The 23811-nt window shown below is 43.5% G+C and overlaps 1 protein-coding gene across 1 annotated transcript in view; it reads right to left on the bottom strand.

Moving 5' to 3' along the window:
• Positions 1 to 1710: 1710 nt before the first annotated feature.
• The window catches only part of cadm1b (cell adhesion molecule 1b), a gene marked incomplete at both ends in the record, with an annotated part of 151852 nt that continues 129751 nt past the window's right edge, over positions 1711 to 23811 (bottom strand). Inside the window, 2 exons of the mRNA XM_083637275.1 lie at positions 1711 to 1829; positions 1982 to 2110. Coding sequence (XP_083493401.1) covers positions 1711 to 1829; positions 1982 to 2110 — 248 coding nt within the window. The remainder of the gene's footprint in view (positions 1830 to 1981; positions 2111 to 23811) is intronic.

Here is a 23811-nt window from a genome sequence, read left to right as displayed (position 1 = left end):
TCTTTCTATTATATTCAGAGAGGAGGGGTCTGTAAAGTGGAATTTCAACTTTTCCTATACATAAGTAATATGCAGTGTACTTGCCCACATACACTCACATAATTATTGTATTCGGTCCACTGCTGACCAAGTGTGGGTGGTAAGAAAACATGAAGACTTTAATCTAAAACCAAACACAGATCGAACAGGTTGTACCAAGATCAAACACATAGTACAATTTAACAAGGCGTTATGATCAATGCAGCACGACTGGCTCTTTAAACTATGACAGGGTTTAGTCAAAGTAAACCCTGACGCTAACAACAGCATACAGTCTGCCACCGCAAAGAGAATCTACAGTAATGGCTCTGTAATTACAGTACAGGGGCTGCATTTTATGCCATGTTTTTGGACCATCCATCCCTTAGATGTTAAAATAAATGCTGCAAAAATAAATAAATAAAATAGAAATAAAAATAAATCCTTACTAAATAACAGATTGGTAGGGGCTGCCTTGATCACACAATGTGTTTTCTTCTCCTAATAGACAGTGTTTTCAATGCCCAGATGTTCATCTAATGACACCAGAAAAGCATAATAAATAGATAACGATGCTATCTGGCATTGTTGAGATACTGTTGTCCTCTCAGTCATCAGAAACACCAACTGTCTATGTTTACAGATTATCATAAAATGCTGCTTGACACCTTTGCTTACGATTGCAAACGATGAAAAATGAAGAAATGGCACAGATCTTCTCTATGGAAATCTAAACTCTATGTCATGCCACATTTCAGCTGACGTGCCATAATCGCCTACACAAATACTGAATTGAGCTCACATCTAATAATAATCAGATGTTCTTAATGAACATCATGACCGTGTCTTTCAAACCAATGAGAGATCAAAGCTGGAGGCTACTTTGCTGTTTTGGACATAATCATCCCACCTTCAGGGAAGAAATACATTCTATAATGAAGATGATTATGCAGAATTGTTACATAACATTAGTTATGAGCAGAATGAAGCTGACCTCAAAGGGAAGGGTGAAGTCTGGGTGCCATATATGTCAAAACCCATCTAAGCCCCTGGATCTGTATGCATGGGAGGACGAAATGTAATACAGCTAAAATCTTGAATTAACAGGGACCATTAGACGTTGACACTGTGTCCCAGTTTTCCTGGAAATGACCCAAAGGTGCGGGCGAGTCGGCCTCTAAACACAGTGCCTCTGAGAGCCAGGTTCATGAGCTAAGAGCTTGCTGCAGCACACATAGACAAACAGGCCATTTCATCGCCTCCAAAAGCCAAATACAACAAACGGATCTCGTGGAGTACGTGGGGGGGGGGAATGAAACAAGCACATGGGCGGCGGCCGAGGAAACAACAACAAGAACAACAACAACAACAACAAAACGAAAAGAAACAAAAAAAAAATCAAAATTTAAAGGAATAGAACAAGGCACAAAATTGTCTGGAAAATAATTGAACTGTACAGAAGTAGGCCCCCAGCAGTCCAGGAAGGGTCGGATAGGAGAACCAGCACGGCCAGCTCGAGCTGCTTGGCCATGCCTGTCCTCCTGTCCTCTTTCTGTCGTCTTGTCGCCCCAAATCCCCGCCCCCCAAAAACCCCCACTCTCCCCACCCCCCCCCCCACCACATAGTGCTCCTGCAGTATCCCCCCCCCACCACCACCTCTCCCACCTCTCTCTCCTCTCTGGCCTGTCCAAATCAGATGTAGTACTCCTTCTTCTCATCTGTGTTGTTGTGTCCCCCCTCTGCATTGATGATGGCCGTGTCCGCATCTGCCGCATCGTCTGCCCCCTTGGCTTCATGCGTGAAGTAGGTGCCTGCGCGGGAGAATACAGACAAATTAGCTATGTCCCACCCCCGTGCCATGCACTTGAATGCGATTGCACTCCACTTGTATCAAAAGAAAACGCGCCAACTCGTAAAGAGATGGGGTTCATGATCAAGTATGATTTGACTGCATGTGCTCTACCTTTGTGCCTGGCGAAGTATCGACCGAGGACGATGAGTGCGCAGAGGATCGCAAACATCACCACGGCAACCACCCCTCCAATGACAGCATGGTCAATTTTCTGCGGTGCCCCCTCGCCGGCTCGGGAGTCTGAAAACAAGACAATGACAGTAAATAATTTGGTGATCAGTATAAAACGCGCTCAGTCAGTCGCAAAGCTAATACCACACACACAGACCTTGACCACTGTGCTCCATGGATATTACCAGATTAGACTGGCAAAACACACTAAATTGGTTTTCTTTCGCACAAAGCTTCTTAAAGAATGACCTAACGCACAGATACATAATATAATGAAAAAGCTATTCAGTCAAATGCCAGCTTGTGTTGTTTACCGATAAAAATGAGACAGTTGAAAGACACATTAGATTGCAGGGCTGTGGAGAATGGCGGATGATTCACTATTTATTGGAACTGAAGAGCCTTTCTGAGGCCATTTAAACCATCTAGTGCTGATGTGCTTATGCATATAAACTGTCACTCCACAACTGCTTCAGGCCAGCAGCCATTCAGGTTGATAACAGAATGAATGAGGCCTCTAGTGCATAGGATATGTGCCATAAGGATGCTCATGTTGTGTGAAAACAAGCCAACGACAGTTTTGCACGTACGTGTGTGTGCGTGCGTGCATACATAGTCCCTAACATACAGGGTTACCATCCGATGGCTTGTGAAACTCATTCCAATTCAAAACCCATTTTACATTTTGATAAATCCATTAATTGGTTATTTGAACATAATGTTCAAATAACTGATTGAGTAGTAATCAAAAATAAATACTGGAGGCCGATCTAATAAAGATGTTGCATACCGTGTATTTGTGTCATTATACGGTTGAATCCAGCTCATTATATGTGTTATGATGTCTTCAGCGCCATAACTGAAACGCCTGTCTGAGCCTCTTCAATGAACAGTGTTGAAAAAATGTGTTAAGACAGTTATTATTGCAATGATGCACTCGACATCGTCTGCAATTTAAGAGAGAGCTCACACAGTGTAAAAGCCACTGTGATTTAAGGGGTCATTTCTGGCCGTTATCAAGCTCAATCATCAGAAATAGACACAAGTGTGCCGATAAATTGGCACACAGTGTCCCCATGCAGAGGAATACATGGCAGCCTCAGGTGTCGGAGTGTAACTCTGCCTACCATTTAGCCAGATTTATCCGTGCACCACACGAGCAAAAGGCAAAATCTCAAGCCTTTAAATTTCCAGTCTCAGAATAGTTCAGAGGGATTTATCAATAGCCTATATCTGTGCACATTTGGACTGATGGAGGAGTGGCGGGTGAAGGAATGGCTGCACTGTTCTTTGCTGCATGAGGGAGCAGCCCAATTCTCCATCAATCTCGCTAGTCATGCTCTGAACTCGAATGATTCTGATAAAAGACGAAGAGGAGAGTGCAGAATTCCTTTACACTGTGAGGGCATAACAAGTCCACTTGAGGAGAAGACAAGTGACACACTCGCATCTTGTCCAATCACAGAGCCTTATATAAGTCCCTTTTCGGGTAACATGAAGATAGCCTGGAACTGGAACTGCAATGAAAATATAATTAATGAGTTCTTTTTCGGCTGAGCGCTCTGGTGAAATGGACTCGTCTTCACCGAGCAAACGGTGGCTGTGCGTCTGTATCTGAGGAGCAGGGATGTCTGTCTGTATCTGAGGAGCAGGGATGTGCGTCTGTATCTGAGGAGCAGGGATGTGTGTCTGTATCTGAGGAGCAGGGATGTGCGTCTGTATCTGAGGAGCAGGGATGTGCGTCTGTATCTGAGGAGCAGGGATGTGTGTCTGTATCTGAGGAGCAGGGATGTGCGTCTGTATCTGAGGAGCAGAGATGTGCGTCTGTATCTGAGGAGCAGGGATGTGTGTCTGTATCTGAGGAGCAGGGATGTGCGTCTGTATCTGAGGAGCAGGGATGTGCGTCTGTATCTGAGGAGCAGGGATGTGTGTCTGTATCTGAGGAGCAGGGATGTGCGTCTGTATCTGAGGAGCAGGGATGTGCGTCTGTATCTGAGGAGCAGGGATGTGCGTCTGTATCTGAGGAGCAGGGATGTGTGTCTGTATCTGAGGAGCAGGGATGTGCGTCTGTATCTGAGGAGCAGGGATGTGTGTCTGTATCTGAGGAGCAGGGATGTGCGTCTGTATCTGAGGAGCAGGGATGTGCGTCTGTATCTGAGGAGCAGGGATGTGTGTCTGTATCTGAGGAGCAGGGATGTGTGTCTATCTGATGAGCAGGGATGGCTGTGCGTCTGTATCTGAGGAGCAGGGATGTGCGAGGTGCAGTTTGTTTACTGTATCAGGATGGCAGATATCATAGCTCATGTCTCCTCTTGTCCCTCACCTCACACGTCTCCTACCCTCAGCTTATCTCCTCTTGTCCCTCAGCTTGTCTCCTCTCCTCCCTCACCCCACATGTCTCCTACCCTCAGCTTGTCTCCTCTTGTCCCTCAGCTTGTCTCCTCTCCTCCCTCACCCCACATGTCTCCTACCCTCAGCTTGTCTCCTCTTCTCCCTCAACTTGTCTCCTCTCCTCCGTCACCCTGCACCTCTCCTCTCTCCTCGCCTCCCTCACCCTGCACCTCTCCTGCCCTCAGCTTGCTCCCCCACTGTCTTCCACTTGACACATCCGCAGCGAAACGCGCAGGGTCTCGCCCATCCCACACACACACAGAGGAAACATTTTATTTTGCATGGAGAAATGTGCCCGGTGAAAGCACCGAACACATCTAAAAAGGTATCACAAAAATGTCAGCGAGAGACTATAAATCTTGTGACACCTATGCACTGTAATGGTTGGTTGCATATCATGTCGCGTACATTATGTAATGAATGCTGCTTTTCTGTTTGGCAGTCGTTTATTTATGACTTGGGCAGCGGGCTGGCGAAGTGAAAAGGGAGACCATCCTTCAACTGGAATGGGAGGGGGAGGACTTAAAGGTCCAGTGCAATGAGAATTGCATTTCTCAATCTCGTGGTATAATTTAACAGGACCTGTTAATGTCACATGACTCAAATTATAACTGTCAACATTGTGGAAATGCCCTCTGAAATACTCTGCCTTTGGTTGTCAACAGAATCTTATTCTTGGTGTAAATTACGTCACCTGCACCCAGGATTAAAAAACTCCACTCATGGTGCAACACTGCATATAGAGGAAACACTGGTATTGAGCCCTGGGAACATTGAGCACTGGGTGGGAACATTGATTGAGCCCTGGGAATATTGAGCACTGGGAACATTGATAGGCTCCCCTCTGATTGGTCAACAGTATGCATGAACTGACCCAATATGTCAGAAAATAGCCGGCCATTACAGTAGTTTGCCAAACTAATCAAACCCTGTCTGTCTCCATTGTTGCTCTAAGTGGATCTTTGGTCCCCAAAGACAGAAACTCAGTTCTTCAAGATTTGTACCATCAAAAACTGGAAAGAGAGAGAAGAGATTCTCATTGTGTTAGAAATGAACATCAACCTTTTCCTGACTGAGATGAAATCACTGCCTCCCGAGTCCCGACCAGCTGCCACTCTGTAGCTGCCCCTGACCTCTGACCTCTATTTGGACGGCGTAAGCGAAAAGAGAATTCCTCCATCGGGGATCAATAGAGTCACATTGGTGTCATTATTAGTCCTGCCTGTTCACTTGGTATTGCGTTGCCCTGAAACTTCCACGATCGATTCCCACCTGGGCTGTCCATGTTAAAAATGTATGTATTCATAATAGCGCCGGCTGCTTAGAGGGAAAAACATTCTCCAAATGACAGAGCATATTATTACAGCAGTCTTCATGGCCTTGAAAATAAATAGAATTTGATTATGTGGGTAATGTGGATGGGCGGCGCACAGCTCTGCTCACTGCTCAGAGTGCTGACATGCCCACACCTCTGTCCTGACAGGATGTGCACAGCCGCGGGGATTTATGGGGGAATAAAGAGGATTTGCAGCTGATGCCCGTGTCTGCACAGCAGTGGAGTCTGCTCCACTCAACTACAGGACCACATGCTTTACGGCGCCACCTTTCTATCTGTACTGGAATGACTAATTGCCACTCTGGTCAGTAACAGAACATCCCATCAGACTCTCTGTCACACTGGGGATCAGAGCTGTGTGTTTGTCACCTGGCTGATTACATGGAATATTGATCTTTTTTCTTTTACATTTTAGTAGTCATAGCGTAACACATTACAGAATGCTGTATATAAGCAAACACACTAATATAAATACCAGCAGTGCCATTTTTTTTACTACTACTACTAAAATGTAATAATAATAATAATAATATCAACAACAGCACACTTATTTGCACTTTTCTAATATCCATTTCCCTTTCTATCATTTACTTTTTGCAGTTTTCTGCTTTGGAGAAAGCCATATACAGGTGTCACACACACACACACACACACACACACACACACACACACACACACACACACACACACACACACACACACACACACACACACACACACACACAATTTATAGATGCAATTACATGGATATAATTGAAACAATGATTCTCTTGCATTGATAGAGCAAAGCCTTCACTTGAACAGAATAGGTTCTCAATATAACCCTTTCCTAGGCAATAGCAGTGGGATGGGGCATGGCTACAAAATCTGCCCAAGGATGTTTTTGCAGCATTGACCTGCTAACCTCAGTATCATTTGCTGTTTGAAAAGGAAGTGAAATGAAGTTGAGCATGCGTGGTCAATCTCCTCCAAATCCTTCTTGGCTGCACGGGGCTGTAAAATGGGAATGTCACTGAGTTGCTGAGTGATGAAGCTGCACCATTGGACGCGTGGCGTGGGGGCGTGGCACACCCATACACTGTGTTCCATTTGCGTCAGTTGGTGCATGTGCACGGCACTGTAAGTTACTAGACCAAGGTCGCTAGCCCGCTTCAGGCAGTGGTGTGGCTGAGTAGAGTATAGCGTTAGCATCGCTGGCACTGCTAGCCGTTAGCATCGCTGCTACTGCTAGCTGCTAGCCGTTAGCTACAGATCACTAGCTGACAGGAGTCTCGCGAGAGACACACACACACACACACACACACACACACACAGTGACTTTACTGCTACTAGCTGTAGTGGCTTCAGCACAGCCTGGGGAATTTCCACCGTGCTGTCGCCATTATTAGCTGCATCAAGCTAGTAAAATCTGGAATAGCATACCATCCACTATAAGTGAATGTCCCACATACTCCACCTTTAAAATCCATCTTTAACACTGGCTGAAGGATAATCAGAACTGTACTCACTTTTAAACTGTAGTACAAAGTACATGTACATATATAATTTACATGTGCTTTCTCTCAGAATGTTCATTTTATACACTTTTTTTATTATCTTGTTCTATAGTAGCATAATGTGGTGCATACATGTATCTTTGAGCGATTCGTTCTCCAGCTTGAGCACCCAGTGACTTGAACGGTCCCAGGCGGGACAACTCATCTGGAGTTACTGTTTACACTTGGTTTTTTTATGTATGGACTGAGCCCATAACTACATACATACATACAGTACATACATACATACATACATATATACATATATACCGGTATATATGTGTGTATATATATATATATATATATATATATATATATATATATATATATATATATATATATATATATTAGGGATGGGCATCGAATTTCGAATTTTCGAATAATCGTTGTTATTATCAAGGTCGACTTATTATTGAAAGTCGAAATTCGATTTTTTTTTATTTTTTTTTGTGAGTGAAATGTTGCATTGTCTCCCTTGATTCTAAGTATAGTCGAATCGCTTGGTTTGAGCAAGTAAAACAATTTTTATAAGCATTTTAAGCAAGGTTTATGGAAAAATGAATGGCGGATGAAATCCCATGAAGAGGGAGAGGGGGTGACTTTGGCACCCCTTTGGCACTCAGACCTGAGCCTACTAAATATTTAATGAACCACTCATGATTGTCAAAACTGTTTTTTATTTTCGAAAATGTCAATGTCATGTAACATGTTCTTTACTTCAGTGGTGCAATGCTTGTTTGAGCTAAAAATCCACAGCAGAAGCTTTTTCTATTAATTAATAAAGCCTTAGACTTAGAATCAGGGGTGACAATGCAACATTTCACAAAAAAAAAAAAAAAAAAAGATTTTTACATTTTTAACACGTTGACTGCCACTGACGTATTAATACGTCAAAAAAAATCCAGCGGTTCACTGCCATTGACGTATTAATACGTCAAAAAAATCGTTTTTTTTTTTTTGACGGTGCTACGTGGATCAATGCCCCCCGCGTCTCCTATGGAGATATTGGAAGTATTGAATGTGTATAATCTATTTTACCGACCAGCTAGGTGGCGACGGTCCTCTCCCGACAGAGATAAAGTCAACCAAAAGCAGCCGCCTCCCGCGGCTGCTTCCTCCATTCTCAAGGAAATGGCTTGGCGATTTTACAGTCAGAAACGAACGAGCCTCATTCTCATACTGTAGGCGGGGACGCTTTCGCGCTGCTGCGGTGGGGGGTTCCAGAAATGGACTGTGTGGGCAGCATAAAGCCTAGAGTCGCACGGGGCTTCATCGGGGCTCTCAAACCCAAGAGACGAGTGAGACCTATCCACACTCGCTGCCAGGGAGGGAGGCTGCTCAAACTCGCTGCCAGGGAGGGAGGCTGCTCAAACTCCCAGCAGCAGAGCACTCGCTTGTGACAAACGCAGGCTGAAAGCCACTAGACACGCCCACGGAGGGAGGAGTTGAAGGAGAGGGCGTTCGGAACTATATTGTTTGGATGTCTGATCTCTCACTGATGCCAAAAATAAATGGTTAAAGTGACTGTTCTGCCTGTTTGATTGAATTTCACAAAACTGCGATTATCTCAGCTTTCACTCTCAGACGCTAAAACCATGCTGTACTCAACGGCTAATATCTACATAACTACTAACTCTACAAACTAACTCTTTTAGACAGAGAAAGCACACATTCTATTAGTACTTTTGTGAACTTTGTGTTGACAAATTCCAAACAGAAAAGAATCCTCGGCTCTTGTAAAATGAGCCAGAATCCTCAAAAAAACGGCTTAGCAAAAGCTACCTACAGCAAAAAAAAAACGGCTGGCAGTCAATGTGTTAATTTTATTTTCGAATTTCGATTAAAAGTCGACTTTGGCCAGTGAATTTCGAATAGTGTTTTTGCTAGAAATGCCCATCCCTAATATATATATATATATATATAACTGTATGTGTACCCATGTGTACAGTAACCCAGCACTTTATAATTCAACGTGCAATAAAATGAGCACACTAGCACTTTAGCACATGCACTTTAACACCAGTTACTTTAGCACTTGGCACCTAAAGCACTTAAACTCATGCTCTTCTCTTTCCCTGGTTTGCCTCACCACTTGCACATAATATTATAGTGTCGTTTGTCTGTGTGATCTGTTGTCTTCTTTATGGTTCTGAAGTTTGTGTGGTTTTATGCCTTGTCTATGTAATGTTGTTTGCTTTTGTGCTCATGAAGTTTATGTACACTTGTATACTGTTTGGAATTGTTTGTTTTATAACATAGACCTGCCAAGGGAATACAGATGGAAATTAGCCTCTGGCTATAACCTGGCATATTTACATAAAAATGTATTGTCCCTATCCTAAATAAAAAAAACTAATAAAATAGAGTTTTGCCTTCAGAGTTAAAGCATAAAGTGTCACTTTTGAGAAGAATTGGAAAAGAATGCTGGCTTGAGCTATGCAGAGCAACATAAGCATATCAACTAACATATTAAAACAGTATATTATTATTATTATTTATTATACTGTGTGTAGAGTGAACCTCACGCTGTAAAATTGGTCTTTTAGTTACTAGCCTCATATTCCATCTATTGCAGCTTGTATAGGTCTAATAGGCTTATGAACATGTTCTTTAAAATTACATCTTAGAGGCAACACCTTTATTTCCATTAAATATGCTCCTTACAGTAAATACAGTACATTACTTTTTCTTCATTGGTAGTTTTTTTGTACTGAGGAAAAACAGATAGTTAGGTTTCAACCTAGCCTTCAGAATAGAATATTGTCCTCACCTCAGTACCATTCCCTTGCTTTTGGAATAACACGCATGTAATTCAGCTGTGACATTTAACAGAGGTGCGGAAAACACCAGTGAAGGTCTGACCACGATTAATACAATGACTAATTAACGGAAACTGTGAGCATGAACTTGGGACTCTTGGTTGACTGTTTACTGCATCTGGCCAAGAAAAGGATTTGACATTGGCAAAACTATCCACACAAAAAGCCAATCATCAACGGAACACAATGTTGTCCTCAGTACAATTCCAATGCCACGGCTCTCCAGCTAAATAGAGGCCAGAGTCTTTTGTAATAACCACAACAATGACGTGAAGATGCACATAATTCAGCTGTGACATTTAACGCAGGTACGGAGAATACAAGTGAAGCTCTGACTTACAGTAAATGAATAGAAACTGTGACCGTGAACTTGGGACCATTCATTGGCTGTTTACTGCATCTTGCCAAGAAAATGTGACATTGGCAAAACTCTCCACACAAAATGCAGTAATACTACCCATCTCCACTTCCTGTTTTCCCTCTCCTCCTTTTCAACCCCCCCCCCCCCCATTCCCCAGAGGAGATCAAGGCCAGGGAAATGGTTGACAAACTAATAGAAATCTCTGCCCTCTTCCCAAAGTAGCATGCCACACAAGCGCACCTTATCTGCCAAGAACGAGGACAACGGGGAGAATCTGCCGTCAATATGAGTGACACAATGACACTCCATCTGTTTGTCAGATGGTACCCAACATTGAGTCTGCATTACCTAATGTGCAAGCTGCAAACTGCAATTTACAGCTCTCATAATAATTTAAAACTATCCCAATATTACTGCAGTGGAACACTCTTTTAACTTCAGGGTGCGCTGGCATTAGAAACGTATTCCCCAGACACCAATTAAAATGGACCATTACAATATTTTCTTTCCTTAATAACTGTTATGAAAAAGTAAGAAAAAAATCTGTGGGTCAAACTTAAACAACTAACACTGTTTCAACAGGGAATCAGAATAAACAAATCTAAGAGGATAACATTAGCCTTTATAAAATGACCCTTTAATTATTCCACTGAACTTCAAAGGGAGATGATACTTGTGCGAGTTAAAACAATTCAAGAGAATATTTAATGATTCATTATGTTGAATATCAAATGCAATACTTTTAACAGCATTTGGTGGAGTCAAAAGTGTGCGTGGAGTAAGGCTTGATTGCACCTTAAGCAGTGGAACCCTGCCAATTAGCGAACATCTATCATTGCAGAGGCAAGAAACACCAAACAAACAAAATAATGTATGACTCTTATCCGAAAACACGCCAGATTAAATCCTAAAGTGCCATCTGGCACTAAATCACACATTTTCTCTCTCAAAACAAACTATAAACAACAATGGCATATCATACAGTATGTGTCCCATAAGGCCATGAAAACCATCTGTATGAGAGCGCGGAAGCTGAAGGAAAAAAGACATGGGTATAATCCTCAAGTACTGTATACAGTATATACCAGAGTTTTGGACTCGAGTCACAAACTTGATGACTTTATACTTGACTTGACAAAATCAAAAAAGACTTGCAACTCGACTTGGCCTTTTGACTTGAAAAGACAAACCTTCCCCCAAACCCAAAGATTAAAAAGTATTATTAATTAAAAAGTCAAGTGTGCCACGAATCAATTCATTTCCTGAATCCACGAACGTTATTCATTCCCAGCAAGGGTGACGTCATAGAGAAGGTGACGTCAGTGATGGTGACGTCATTTAGTGACGTCATTTGGGCTGAGGGGTATGACAGCATGGGGTGCTCTACCTATGCCTTTTAGTCTTCCATGATTGAAATTCAGTCCAAGACTACACTTCTTTTCTTTTTTATGCGATAGCCGTGCCCCTAACGAGCCGTGTCCGTCCATCCATCCGATGCTCGTTGACGCAATATCTCCTTGATATTGAGCCTTGACGGAATAGCTTCAAATTTTGCACTCAAGGATGAACTGATTAGATTTTGGTGGTCAAAGGTCAAAGTTCAAAGTCACTGTGACTTCACATCTGTTCCATCATGGCTAGCTGGGGCTAGGGAAAAAGGGCCATAGCTAGGGATATGAAGGTCGTAGAGAGTCGGGATTCGAGGGGTGGGTTGGGGGAGTGGCTAGGGGGATGTAGGCGATGGGAGGGGGCGTTATCAGTAAGGGGCAGGGCTAGGGTAAATGGGTCGTAGCTACGGATAGGATGGTCGTAGAGATTCGGCGTTTGAGGGGTGGGGAGGGGAGTGGCTAGGGGGATGTAGGGTTAGGCGTAGGTCCATTTTCCATGTTGAAAATGATTAGCCATGTTGTTGAGGTACCCTCAACCATTGCCTAAAGGCTGAATGGCCACACCACTGGTATTTGTGCTTGTATGAGTCTGGGCAGACATGGATGCACAGTAGACTGCAACTTGACTTGTTGGCGGAGGCATAACTGCAAGACGGTGATTTCTGAAGTGATTCTTATTCCTCTTATTATCATCATTATTCATATTATTATATTGCTCATTGTGATATTACTTATTATTATAAGGACTCATGTATAAAAACAGTAGCCTCTCAGATTCATGCACTTCTCTCCGAAAATAACCTCTATGAACAGTTCCAATCCGGTTTTCGCCCCCGTCACAGCACAGAAACAGCCCTCCTCAAAATCACAAATGACCTCCTGATGGCAGCTGACTCCGGACTATTATCCATCCTCATCCTCCTCGATCTGAGCGCCGCATTTGACACCATATCTCACTCCACCCTCCTTAACCGCCTAGCCTCCATTGGTATATCTCACACACCCCTAGACTGGTTCCATTCATATCTCTCTGGCCGTACTCAGTTCATACAGTTAAAATCATTCACATCTCATCCTTCCCCCCTCTCCTCCGGTGTTCCCCAGGGCTCTGTCCTTGGCCCTATCCTCTTCATCATCTACCTCCTCCCACTTGGTCTGATTTTCCGTAAATACAACATCCATTTCCACTGTTACGCGGACGACACCCAGCTCTACGTTTCCTCCAAACCCACTTCCACCCTCCCTCCCTCCTCCCTCTGTGCCTGTTTACAGGAAGTCAAATCCTGGTTCACCTCCAATTTTCTTAAACTCAACAGTGACAAAACAGAGGTAGTCCTCATTGGTTCCAAGTCCACACTCTCCAAGCAACCCAGTTTCCCCCTCACCATAGACAACTCCCTGGTTTCCCCCTCCCCTCAGGTCAAGAGTCTGGGTGTCGTCCTCGACAGCACCCTATCATTCCATACCCACATCAACAACACCATCCGGTCCGCCTACTTCCACCTTCGCAACATCAACCGCCTCCGCCCTTCACTCACTCCCAACAGCGCCGCAATCCTGGTCCACTCCCTCGTCACCTCCCGCTTGGATTACTGCAACTCCCTTCTCTTTGGCCTCCCCCACAAACTCCTCCATAAGCTTCAACTCGTCCAGAATGCTGCTGCCCGTATAATCACCAGAACCCCTGTCATCAATCACATCACCCCCATTCTACACCAACTCCACTGGCTCCCCATCAAACTACGCATAGACTATAAAATCCTCCTCCATACTTTCAAGGCCATCCACAACCTCGCCCCCCCATACCTGTCCGACCTCCTCCACCTCAACATCCCCACCCGGTCCCTCAGGTCTGCCTCCTCCATCAACCTCACTGTCCCCCCTGCCCGTCTGTCCACCATGGGGGCAAGAGCATTCAGCCGCTCTGCCCCTCGCCTCTGGAACTCCCTCCCCCCCGACATCAGGAACATCGACGCCATCAACATCAATTCATTCAAAACTAACCTCAAAACACACCTGTTTAGGCAGGCGTATGTAGACACATTTCCCGCTGGTTGCTCTGCTGCAAGCTCTGTGCTTTTGTAATGTAATTTAACTGTTTTGATTGTATTTTGTAACTGTTTTTTCTTGTTGTACGGCGACCTTGAGTGCCGTGAAAGGCGCCTTATAAAATAAATGTATTATTATTATTATTATTATTATTATACATGTTTGCTTGCAAAACTATCTTTGGCAGGGTTTTACATTTTTTGCAGGACTTTGGTCGCACAACTATGCTATAATGTCATCTACAGTATACAAGTTTCAACAATATGTCACAGTAGGCTGTTCATCTCAAGAAAGCCTGTTTATTAAATGTTATTTAATTATCGTTCTGGACTACAATAAAGGCTAGTACCGGGTTTGCTGTTAGTTTAGATTATTCCGTGGAGGTCCTAACATACTAAACAGCAATTGACCTCTGATTGTGGATTTGAAGAAACATTGGTAAGGACCTTTGCAATCAAGACTTGAATATAATTCCTTGTGTTTCCTCTCCCTCCTCTCGACACGCCGGGGGAGAGGGGGGTTAGTAAAGGCTTACCCAGGATATGATGTCCCTGCCTGGGATCATCTCTGAGCATCTGACGAGCTGGAGCATTATCTCTGCAGACTCCCTTTATTCCCTTCTAGCTGGGAATCTGGCTGAATTCTACCTTCTGCGAGCTCTGGCATAGTGCTGCTCATGGAAAACCATCTTCATTTCTTTTCTCTGTGCTGTGCTGTAACCCTGAAAGCCATGTACAGTAGGTACTGTACATCTTCGCAAACACATATTTTCTGTCACATTAGCTTGCCAGGTTGAGCTGCTTGTTCATTCGCGTTGTGAGTACAACTCACAATGAATTGCGTACAGCACGTTCCAGCGATGGAAACACGCACAACCTTGTACATTCAGTTCATCATTCATTTGAGAAATAGCTAACTACAATACAATCTATACAGTGTGAAATCTCAGAAAACAAATGAAGTATTAGGATCACTTTCAAATGTTTTTTTTTTTTTTTTTTTTTTAATAAAGAAATAAAACTGTGAGTAATTTCTCCCAAGAGGTCTCTAGAAGCCCTGGATCTTTAAAGACAGAGAAGGACTTGACAATGTGAACTCTTCAAAAAATTTTGAACATGCTCTTCAGACACTACAGATGAAACGGCAAAGAAGACAAACAACTGTGAGATTCTGTGCCTTACCACGGCATTTGCTCCCCCCCCCCAGCACAAAACCATATTTAGGCCTTGAACCGCTGCCTCTGTTGCTAGGCTACACCAAGAAGGGGGAAAGCGCTTATCAGAGAGGAGGAAATCTAGCGGCGCGTGAAAGCATCACAATTTGGAAATTAAAAGTAATATTCTACATCAACTATGAGCCAAGAGAAGAGGAGGCAGCGCATTAGTAACTTCACAGAAGCCCCATTACATGTTTCCTTTCACATTAAACAGAGGAAATATAGTGTGACCACACGGAGGACCTGCGGCTTATGAGGATTAATAAATGATGGCAACTTGAAAAATGTGCTTATTCGTTCAGTTGGATGATCCCTCCTCGTATTTACGCTGTGAAGGGCTCAGATCTGCGTGGAGCTGCACGTACAGAGCTGCACATACTGTCCAAAACAAGTGTCTTCTTTTTTCTTTTTTTTTGTCTTCTAATAACAATGCCAAACCTCTATTGAAGGTGCCAGAGCCAATGCACGTACTGTACTGCTTATAATGAATGGATAAGGAATTGTGCTATACTTCCTTAGTGGCGAGAGGAAAATAATGCCATACTGCGCTGTTATGCTGATTAAGGTACTGTAGTGCAAAGCGATCTACCGCGAGCCAGCTTAACATTGCCCCTGTGACAGGGTATTTAGAAGAGTAGTGAACTGCAAGAAAGCTCAATTACATCCTCCCAGCATGTACTGCATAAATCACGGTAAATCCTCTTTCAAGCCTGTCTTTCGGAAATTACTCAAATGTTACAGTATGAAAACATGGAGGCGGCTGCAACGCTGCAACTCAGAAGTGAAGACTTAAAGGAACACAAGAGGGAGCAATGAGAGTTGTTTTTTTACTTCCTGTTGGCCACGGCCAATGAGAGGCATGGGATTGAAATGATTGCGTGCTGGGTCCATGCTGTGAGATTACTGCCAGAAATAAAACTGTCCTGAAGAGAAAATTTCACCCATAAACTATAGTCTACAGTACTGCTTTCATTCTGAATGTAACCCACAGGACACAAGTATTCCTGTCATTAATCTAAGATGTGCTATGGAAAGGTGTGTATTATTATTATTTGACCTGGGGGAACTCACAAATACTGTAGGACAGAGGGCACTGCCAAGACTACTCACTCTATTGTTCATCTATCTATAAAATTGAGGATGCGGGCGATATTTATGTTTCAATTCTATGTCCGGCCACAGCTACGCCATTTCAAGTGCGATCGGGCTGAAACCTTCAGGGGGTATACAGGGCACCAGTGGGGGTGACCTGACAGAGCCGGTAATTAGTGTAATTAGGCTAATTAGCTAATGACATGATGTCAGTGATGATGTCGAAAGTGATGTCATAAGGGTGCACACACACACACACACACACACACACACACACACACACACACACACAAGGAGCCATTGTGACAGGACCAGTCAGTGATGTCACACACACACACACACACACACACACACACACACACACACACACACACACACACAAACACACACACACACACACACACACAAACACACACACAAGGAGGCATTGTGACAAGACTGCAGTGATGTGACGTCATCAGCGACGATGTCATCAATCATGAGTCATCAGTGACGTGATGTCATCAGTGATGAGTCTTCAAACTCTGTCTGTTTCAGCTTTTGTCCCACTGAAGATGTCATAGACATTGTAAAGTCTTATGACATAACTGATAACATCATCAGTGTATCACTCAAGGCAACACCGTGTGTTTCAATGCTATGAAATCACTAATGATGTCACTGATGATGTCACAATTAAATTGATGTCATCGTGACCTATTTATAGAGCAATCATCAACTCGAACTCCTGAGAAAAGGACTATGACTCCTGCTGAGAAAAAGCAAACTTCATAGGCCAGGGGAGCTACTGTACTGACCCCAAGGGCAGAACAACTGCTGGGACAGGTGAGGATGAGCTACGGGCGAGGCTGACCCTATGCATCGAGCGCACCTATAGTGAATAAATAAAAGCAAATGATTGATTGATTGATTGAATGAATGGATGGATGAATGAATGAATGAGTGGGTGAATGAATGAAAAATAAGTGAAAGTTGTCATCATTACAGTATTCTGATCAAAGCTTACGGGCCTTTTGACGCAGTCTCACATTAAGAGTTTCAAAACTATCATTTGTATATTGACACTCATATCTAAGATCATGTCAATTGCCAAAAAAATAATGAAATAGCGGTGTCTTTGTAGCTACTGAATGATAATCCGGTCTATCCTTCAAGGATAGTTGTGGGATACTTTCTTTTGTATTGAAAATGTCACATACTGGCATATCCAAATGTCAACTCCCAAGGTTGGCTCGTCATCTGTCTAGCGTTAGCAGTGCTTTTGAAATAATAGATTTTTTATGGTTAATATTTAGAAATAAAGTTTCGTAACAGGGCTGGATCAAGGCGTAAAATATTGCGTACGAATGACGGCGGACGGTCGCTCGCTCCGCTATAAATGCCGTAAATGAACTGGCTTTCAATCATTCCATATGCCTTTGAGAAAATAGTTATTGATGTTTTCAGCCTGGCAAAGACGTGATGTGACTGGCATTTGTGGTGGAGATGTAAAGGGTATTATAATGTGAGGGATGGGCCGGTTGAGATACGGCTGCAGATGCTGATAAGATAGCGCAACAGCAAAGCAGAGTCTCTCTCAACATTTTCCCACATCAAACATGTGAGTGGAAAGGGCTATGACAGGTGCCTCCGACAGCCCTGTGGCTGCCTGTCCTCAGTGTCACCATCAGCAGCACTATCTGATTAAACCTGGCCGGCTGCAGTCTCTCATAACCTTATATTTGATCTCCCTCTCTCCCTTTGTCTCCCCTGATCACCTGATCACATGCGCGCGCACGCACGCACACACAAACACACACACACACACACACACCCACACACACACACACACACACACACACACACACACACACACACACACGCATGCTGGCAGGCACACACACACACACACACACACACACACACACACACACACACAAATGGGTGGTGAGAGGGACAGTAGTGGGGGCATACAGTACCTTGCGTGTAGTCTGGGTTGGTGGTGGGTGTGGGGATAGTAGTGGGAGCATCTAGATGGGAAAATAAAAAAAATAAAGAACATGTATAAGAAATAAAGGAAGACAGTGAAGAAAGAGACAAGTCATTGAAGATGACGAGCAAGCGCTACCTGCACTGTAAATCGATGAATAGTGTTTTTGCTTTTTATAAATTTTGTTTTATTTTAATTTGTACACTATATACTGTATATATATATATATATATATATATATATATATATACAGTATATACAGTATATATATATATACCCCCCCCTGATTTTTCTCCAATTTTCTCTCTCCAATTGTACTTGGCCAATTCTCTCCTTTTTCTGCCCTGGTCGCTGCTTCTTCCCTGCCGATCTGGGGAGAGCCGTAGACTAGCACCATGCTTCCCCCGATACATGCGCCACTTCTTTTCTGGACACTAATTAATATCTTCGCTTCACTGTTTCTTAAGAAGAGTTTTGTGAATAATATCGTCTCAGAATCATGGAAAGGAATCGTCGTGTTCCATGATACAGCATCTTCCAGTAATTAAGTCGAACTGTAAATTGAACCGTTTAGCCGGTCTCCCGCTGCAGCGCAGCAGAGGGCCGAGCGGCCGCCTCTGCCCCATGATGATACTGATTAGGCCTGTCACCAACCGCCTGAAGAAAATAATGAGAGAGACAAAATGGAGGCCAATCCAGGTATGCAACAGTAGGAAGAGGGTTGAAAGCTTCCTCAGCGGAGGAATGCAGGGGGAAGATAGCATGACCCCTTGCTGGGGTAAAGGCACAGCAGGCAAAATTGGCTGGCTGTCTCCATGCCTTTAGTGTCTGCACTCCATCAAACGACAGCAGTGGGGGACCACACACTCCCAAACTAATGATAAAACATCAAGGACATCATAATGTGCTGCCGGGGATGGAGTGTATGGCGGAGGTGGCGGTAGGGGGGTATCAGGGTATCAGGAAGCGATTCTCCTCTGGCAGTATTTGAAGAAGGGGAGGGCGGGGTAGGTTTCCGTCCCTGTGACCGAAGGCAGTCTGATAGCTGAAATGTCAGTGTCTGGGTGAGGGAAATTGGCCATTCAGGGAAGAGGGTCTTCACAAAGGCCGGGATAGGATGTGGCACATATAATAGCCGGGCGAACAAGAATTCTCCACGGGCAATTTCCAGGCTGGATGACTCTGGGCTCAGCATTATGAGGGCTGAAATATGAGTGCATTTTGGACGGGGCCATATTTTCAAGGCGCATTTGTATCTGTGATGAATTTGATATGACGAAATATAACCATAAAGTGAAACAATGTAGGAGAGATTGTTTGTCTATGCCTGCTTAAAGCTGACTGCAGGGCAGCCGGGTGGGGATTCTGTTTTACTCTGGTCTGTTTGTTTTCCCAAGTTCTTTATCCTTGTAGTTGTACGTCGATTTTCCTCGAAATCAGGGAAAATACGGTGAAAAGATCGAATGAATTAATATGAATAATTCATTCACATGCTGATATGTGAGCGTCCTCAGTGTGGTGCATGATTGATGAAGCCGGTATGATTCACACTTTCACCTTTCAACCTTTCACAAGAAGAGTCGACCGAACCCTATCTGGCCGTGTTATTGAACGCCCCGAAGAAGCTATAAACTCCTGATGAGTTGTGAGAATCTTTGACTTCATGACCGCAGGAGATTTCTCTGTCCAGGAGTCAACATGCGGAGCAAACCGCGGCGTTAAAGGCTGCATTGTTCCCCTGCCAACACGCAGTAATGTGTGAGTTATAGCACGGGGTCACCTCTGTCCAGACAGAGCTGAGAGAGAGGCCTCTCCAAACCAGCTTACACCCACAGCTGACACCAGCCAGGGGGCACAATTCACTGCCTGCTGCAAAACACATCCACACAGAGAGCAGTCTCACTATAGCCTCTCCCGCAGCCTTCCTTCCACCAGCTAGCCACATTCAATATATAGTATGCACCACAATAGAGTTTGATTTGACATGGATTTACATCGGCCACACGCCTATCTAGGTTGTCCCAGTGAGAGGTCATTACTCTTCTTGAAATAGTACGGGCTCGGAGGACTAGCACCGGCAGAGGGTGGCACCAAGATGAAAGGAAATTGATGGACAATCCACTATGGCTCTTCTATCAATACGGCGCACTGCGCATGAGGAAATATTTATCTAGGACACAACAACTCGTTAAAGCAGGTCTCTCCTTTGCGTGCCACTGGTTAAACAAAGAGCACATGCAGAGTAAGCCATTTTTTGACAGACCTGTGATGGCTTCACGCAATGTCACACGGGCTGCATAAATTGCCAAGCAAAATAGTAAAAATGTCGATGCCGCCGGGTCGTAACGAGAGAGGAAAGTGATAATTCTGTCGAAAATGATCTGAGAGAAAGAGGGTTACGTTAGCTGGGCGGATGGGGGCGGGTATGGGGAGGAGGGTGGTCGTTGGGGGGGGTTGGGGCTGTGTGTGGTTTTTGAAAGGCTTAGAGATGTTAGCTGCTGAGCTCAAATGCATGTGGTTATCATGCTAAGACCAGTCCATGTTCATAAACACACGCTAATTACTGTTGGAAGCATGATTAGTCTGGGAAAACAAAGCCTCATATGGACCACAACACGGGTTTGGTCTGGCATTAAATCCTCTGGAAAAGACGAGTGGGATTCTCCGACATAATTATACGCTGTCATTAGCACCTTTTACCAATCTCCTGTGTCTCATTACAGCAAACTCAAGTCGTAGAGCTGCCAACAGTCATACACCAGAGATACACTGCTTAATGGGAAGTGGTAAAAATATGTGGATTGAAAGTTACAGAGAGAGAAGAGGGGAAATTATGTCCAAGCGCACACAGATTCAGCATATATCTAGATACTGTATGTAATGGAGATGATTTGTTTCTGGACCAGAGAACACGGTTGCTTCTCATGTACTCTGAGCTATACAGTATGTTCATCTGAGAAACTGCCGCCTGTCGTGTGGGTGCAGCTGCAGGGGGCGATGAACCAATGAGCTATGATCACAAGAACCCAATCATACATAATCCAAACAGCAGCAGACACACGTATATTATGACTGTTGAATGCCTGCAGGCATTTCAATCAAAATGAGCTTTTAGAATCTTATATAATTTTAAAGATCTTGGTTCAATTATAGAAAGCGTGCCTTCACCAACTCATTCCTAAAGTATCCAAGATGATTTACTGAGAGAGAGAGGGTAAATCTCACGTCTTGTGGATGCAAAGGAACATAGCACAATTAGGAATGCGGTGATGATAGCTTGAATAAGTCTGCCTTGAGTGAGCTATTTGCCGGCATATGCTGTCCTTTTGTTAGGGAGTGATGATTATGGGCCCATTGGGAAGAAGCAGATGTCATCATCTGCCTGGCAGAGCACGATGATGAATAACCATGGGGTGGCAGAGTTATGAGAGTCACAGGAAACCTGTGTCACTGTGACAAAGTCACACGTGTCAGCTGCTGAAATAAACACGTTACTTAGTTCTCTGAACATCAGAAGTGACCTACAGCTCTACAGAACCTCAGACACCACAACTGACCAGGTACTATGCATAAAAAGAATATGCCATGATGTGAAGATCTATACTTCTATGTTATAGATCTATATTATAGATTGATTATTGAACATATTTCAACAATGAAAAACTGGAATACCTACTGTACCTACCTATGCTGTTCTTCTGAATACCCTCTGTTGGACTCATGAAGTGCTATGTAACTATGAAGCACATGCTACTGTAGGTTTGGCCCCCAGCTACATTGCAGACCTCTTAACACTTAGGAGCCGGAGGGCAGCCTCTGGGCCTCGTGGTTGTCCCTCAGTCTAAACTCAATAAGTTGTGCTTTTGCCGTCAGTTAGCTAATTCAGTATCGTATTTTAAATAACTTCTTACAGTGACGTGTGTGTGTGTGTGTGTGTGTGTGTGTGTGTGTGTGTGTGTGTGTGTGTGTGTGTGTGTGTGTGTGTGTGTGTGTGTGTGTGTGTGTGTGTGGGATGGGTGTTTTCACAGGTCACAGAAATGCCTTTTTTTTTTACATGCTGTGAACAGATAGCTGACAAAGGTTGAATCAGCCTGCATGGATGTGGTAAGCTGTTACTGATGAGGTACTGCATGTGTTTAAACCATTGCCTGTATGTGTAAACATCATCAGTAACATCATGTTAAAATGGGGCATAAACTATGGTGTCTTCATTGCACCAGTTACAATCCTAGTTGCCGAATTTTGAACGAGACGAGATTCTTTAAATCAGTGGTTGATAAGAACAACATGATTTTTGATTATCGATTACAGGCAGCAACACTGCACAACTTTCCTAATTCACTCTTAAATTGACTAAACTTTGACACAAGGACTGATAGCTGAAGATGCTAAAGGCGAGTTGTATTTTGAGTTAGTTTCAGGTTGTAGTGCTTGTAAACACAGAAGTAAAACTGGATTTAGTGTGTTCGAGTTTGGCAGTGATTTCTTCACCACCTCTGCTGGCCCGCACAGAGTTGTTTTTATACCTTGTCCCAAACCCACTCAGAAGCCTGCACATACATCCTTAAAATCATATTCACTGCCTGCCATACAACTGACAAATTAGTGCCTAATGTAAAAACATTACCAAGCCATTTCCAACAATTATTAAAAACATTTGCTTATCAACTAGACAAAGAACCGGACGTATTGCTGGTTTTGTGACACACAGTTCACGGCTGTCTGTGAACCTAAACAACTAAACTGAATAATCAAAAGGAATATCACCAATTAAGCTGCAGTGTTGTGGTCGCAAAATCCATTTTCAACAACTTTCCCATTAGCATAACACTCACCCTCTCGCTGCTGCTCCTCCTATATGGTTCTGGTTCATCTGATTCAGCTGCTTTAGGCTCTATTAGATTTTCACTTGAGTTGTTTTTAGAGTGCAAATCTAACAGTCTATGTGCAATGCATGTGATGTAATGACATGCTAGTGTGGCCATTTTTGGAATAAATAAATAAATAGACAGACACATTGCCTGAAACTATAAAAAACCCCACTACAAAATCAACTTCTTGCGTGGGTTGCCAGAAGCATATAGCCTACTAATCAAAGTCTGTAAAAATGTCTGAGTAAAATTCATATGTCCAATTGAAATCTGGATTGGAGCTTCACTGTTGAGTATTTTGAGCATTGGACCATAATATCAGTACAGGATTACCATAAATCCACTATTTCCTAGCCAAATCAATTTGGCAAAGATGTGTTGTGGAAATCCTCACAGATACGCACAGAGGGGTGGAGATAGGCAGAAAAAACACACCCCTCTGGTACTCTCATAAATGTAAAACTGAGATGCATAATGATCCATCATACTCTATACTGAATTCATACTTCTTGGTTTATACAAAATGTTGTGTAATATGAATATTTTACTCATCAGGTTTGAAAAAAGTCAAGCAAAACTTTATCTAAAAATTCACTCCTTTTTATCGATCTAAAGCACAAATTGGAGCTGCAGACCGGGTCATTCCATCCCTACTAATTGAGATCCCATAGATTTGCCTAAATTAAATTCTGGTGTGGGGTGTCTGGGTCACTGGCAGGAAGTGTTCTCAGTGCACAGAAAGG

Source organism: Poromitra crassiceps (genome assembly GCF_964638095.1).
Source record: "Poromitra crassiceps genome assembly, chromosome: 5".
Classification (NCBI taxonomy): Eukaryota; Metazoa; Chordata; class Actinopteri; order Beryciformes; family Melamphaidae; genus Poromitra; species Poromitra crassiceps.
Note: the sequence above shows the minus strand (reverse complement) of the source record. Positions and strands in the feature narration are given on the sequence as shown.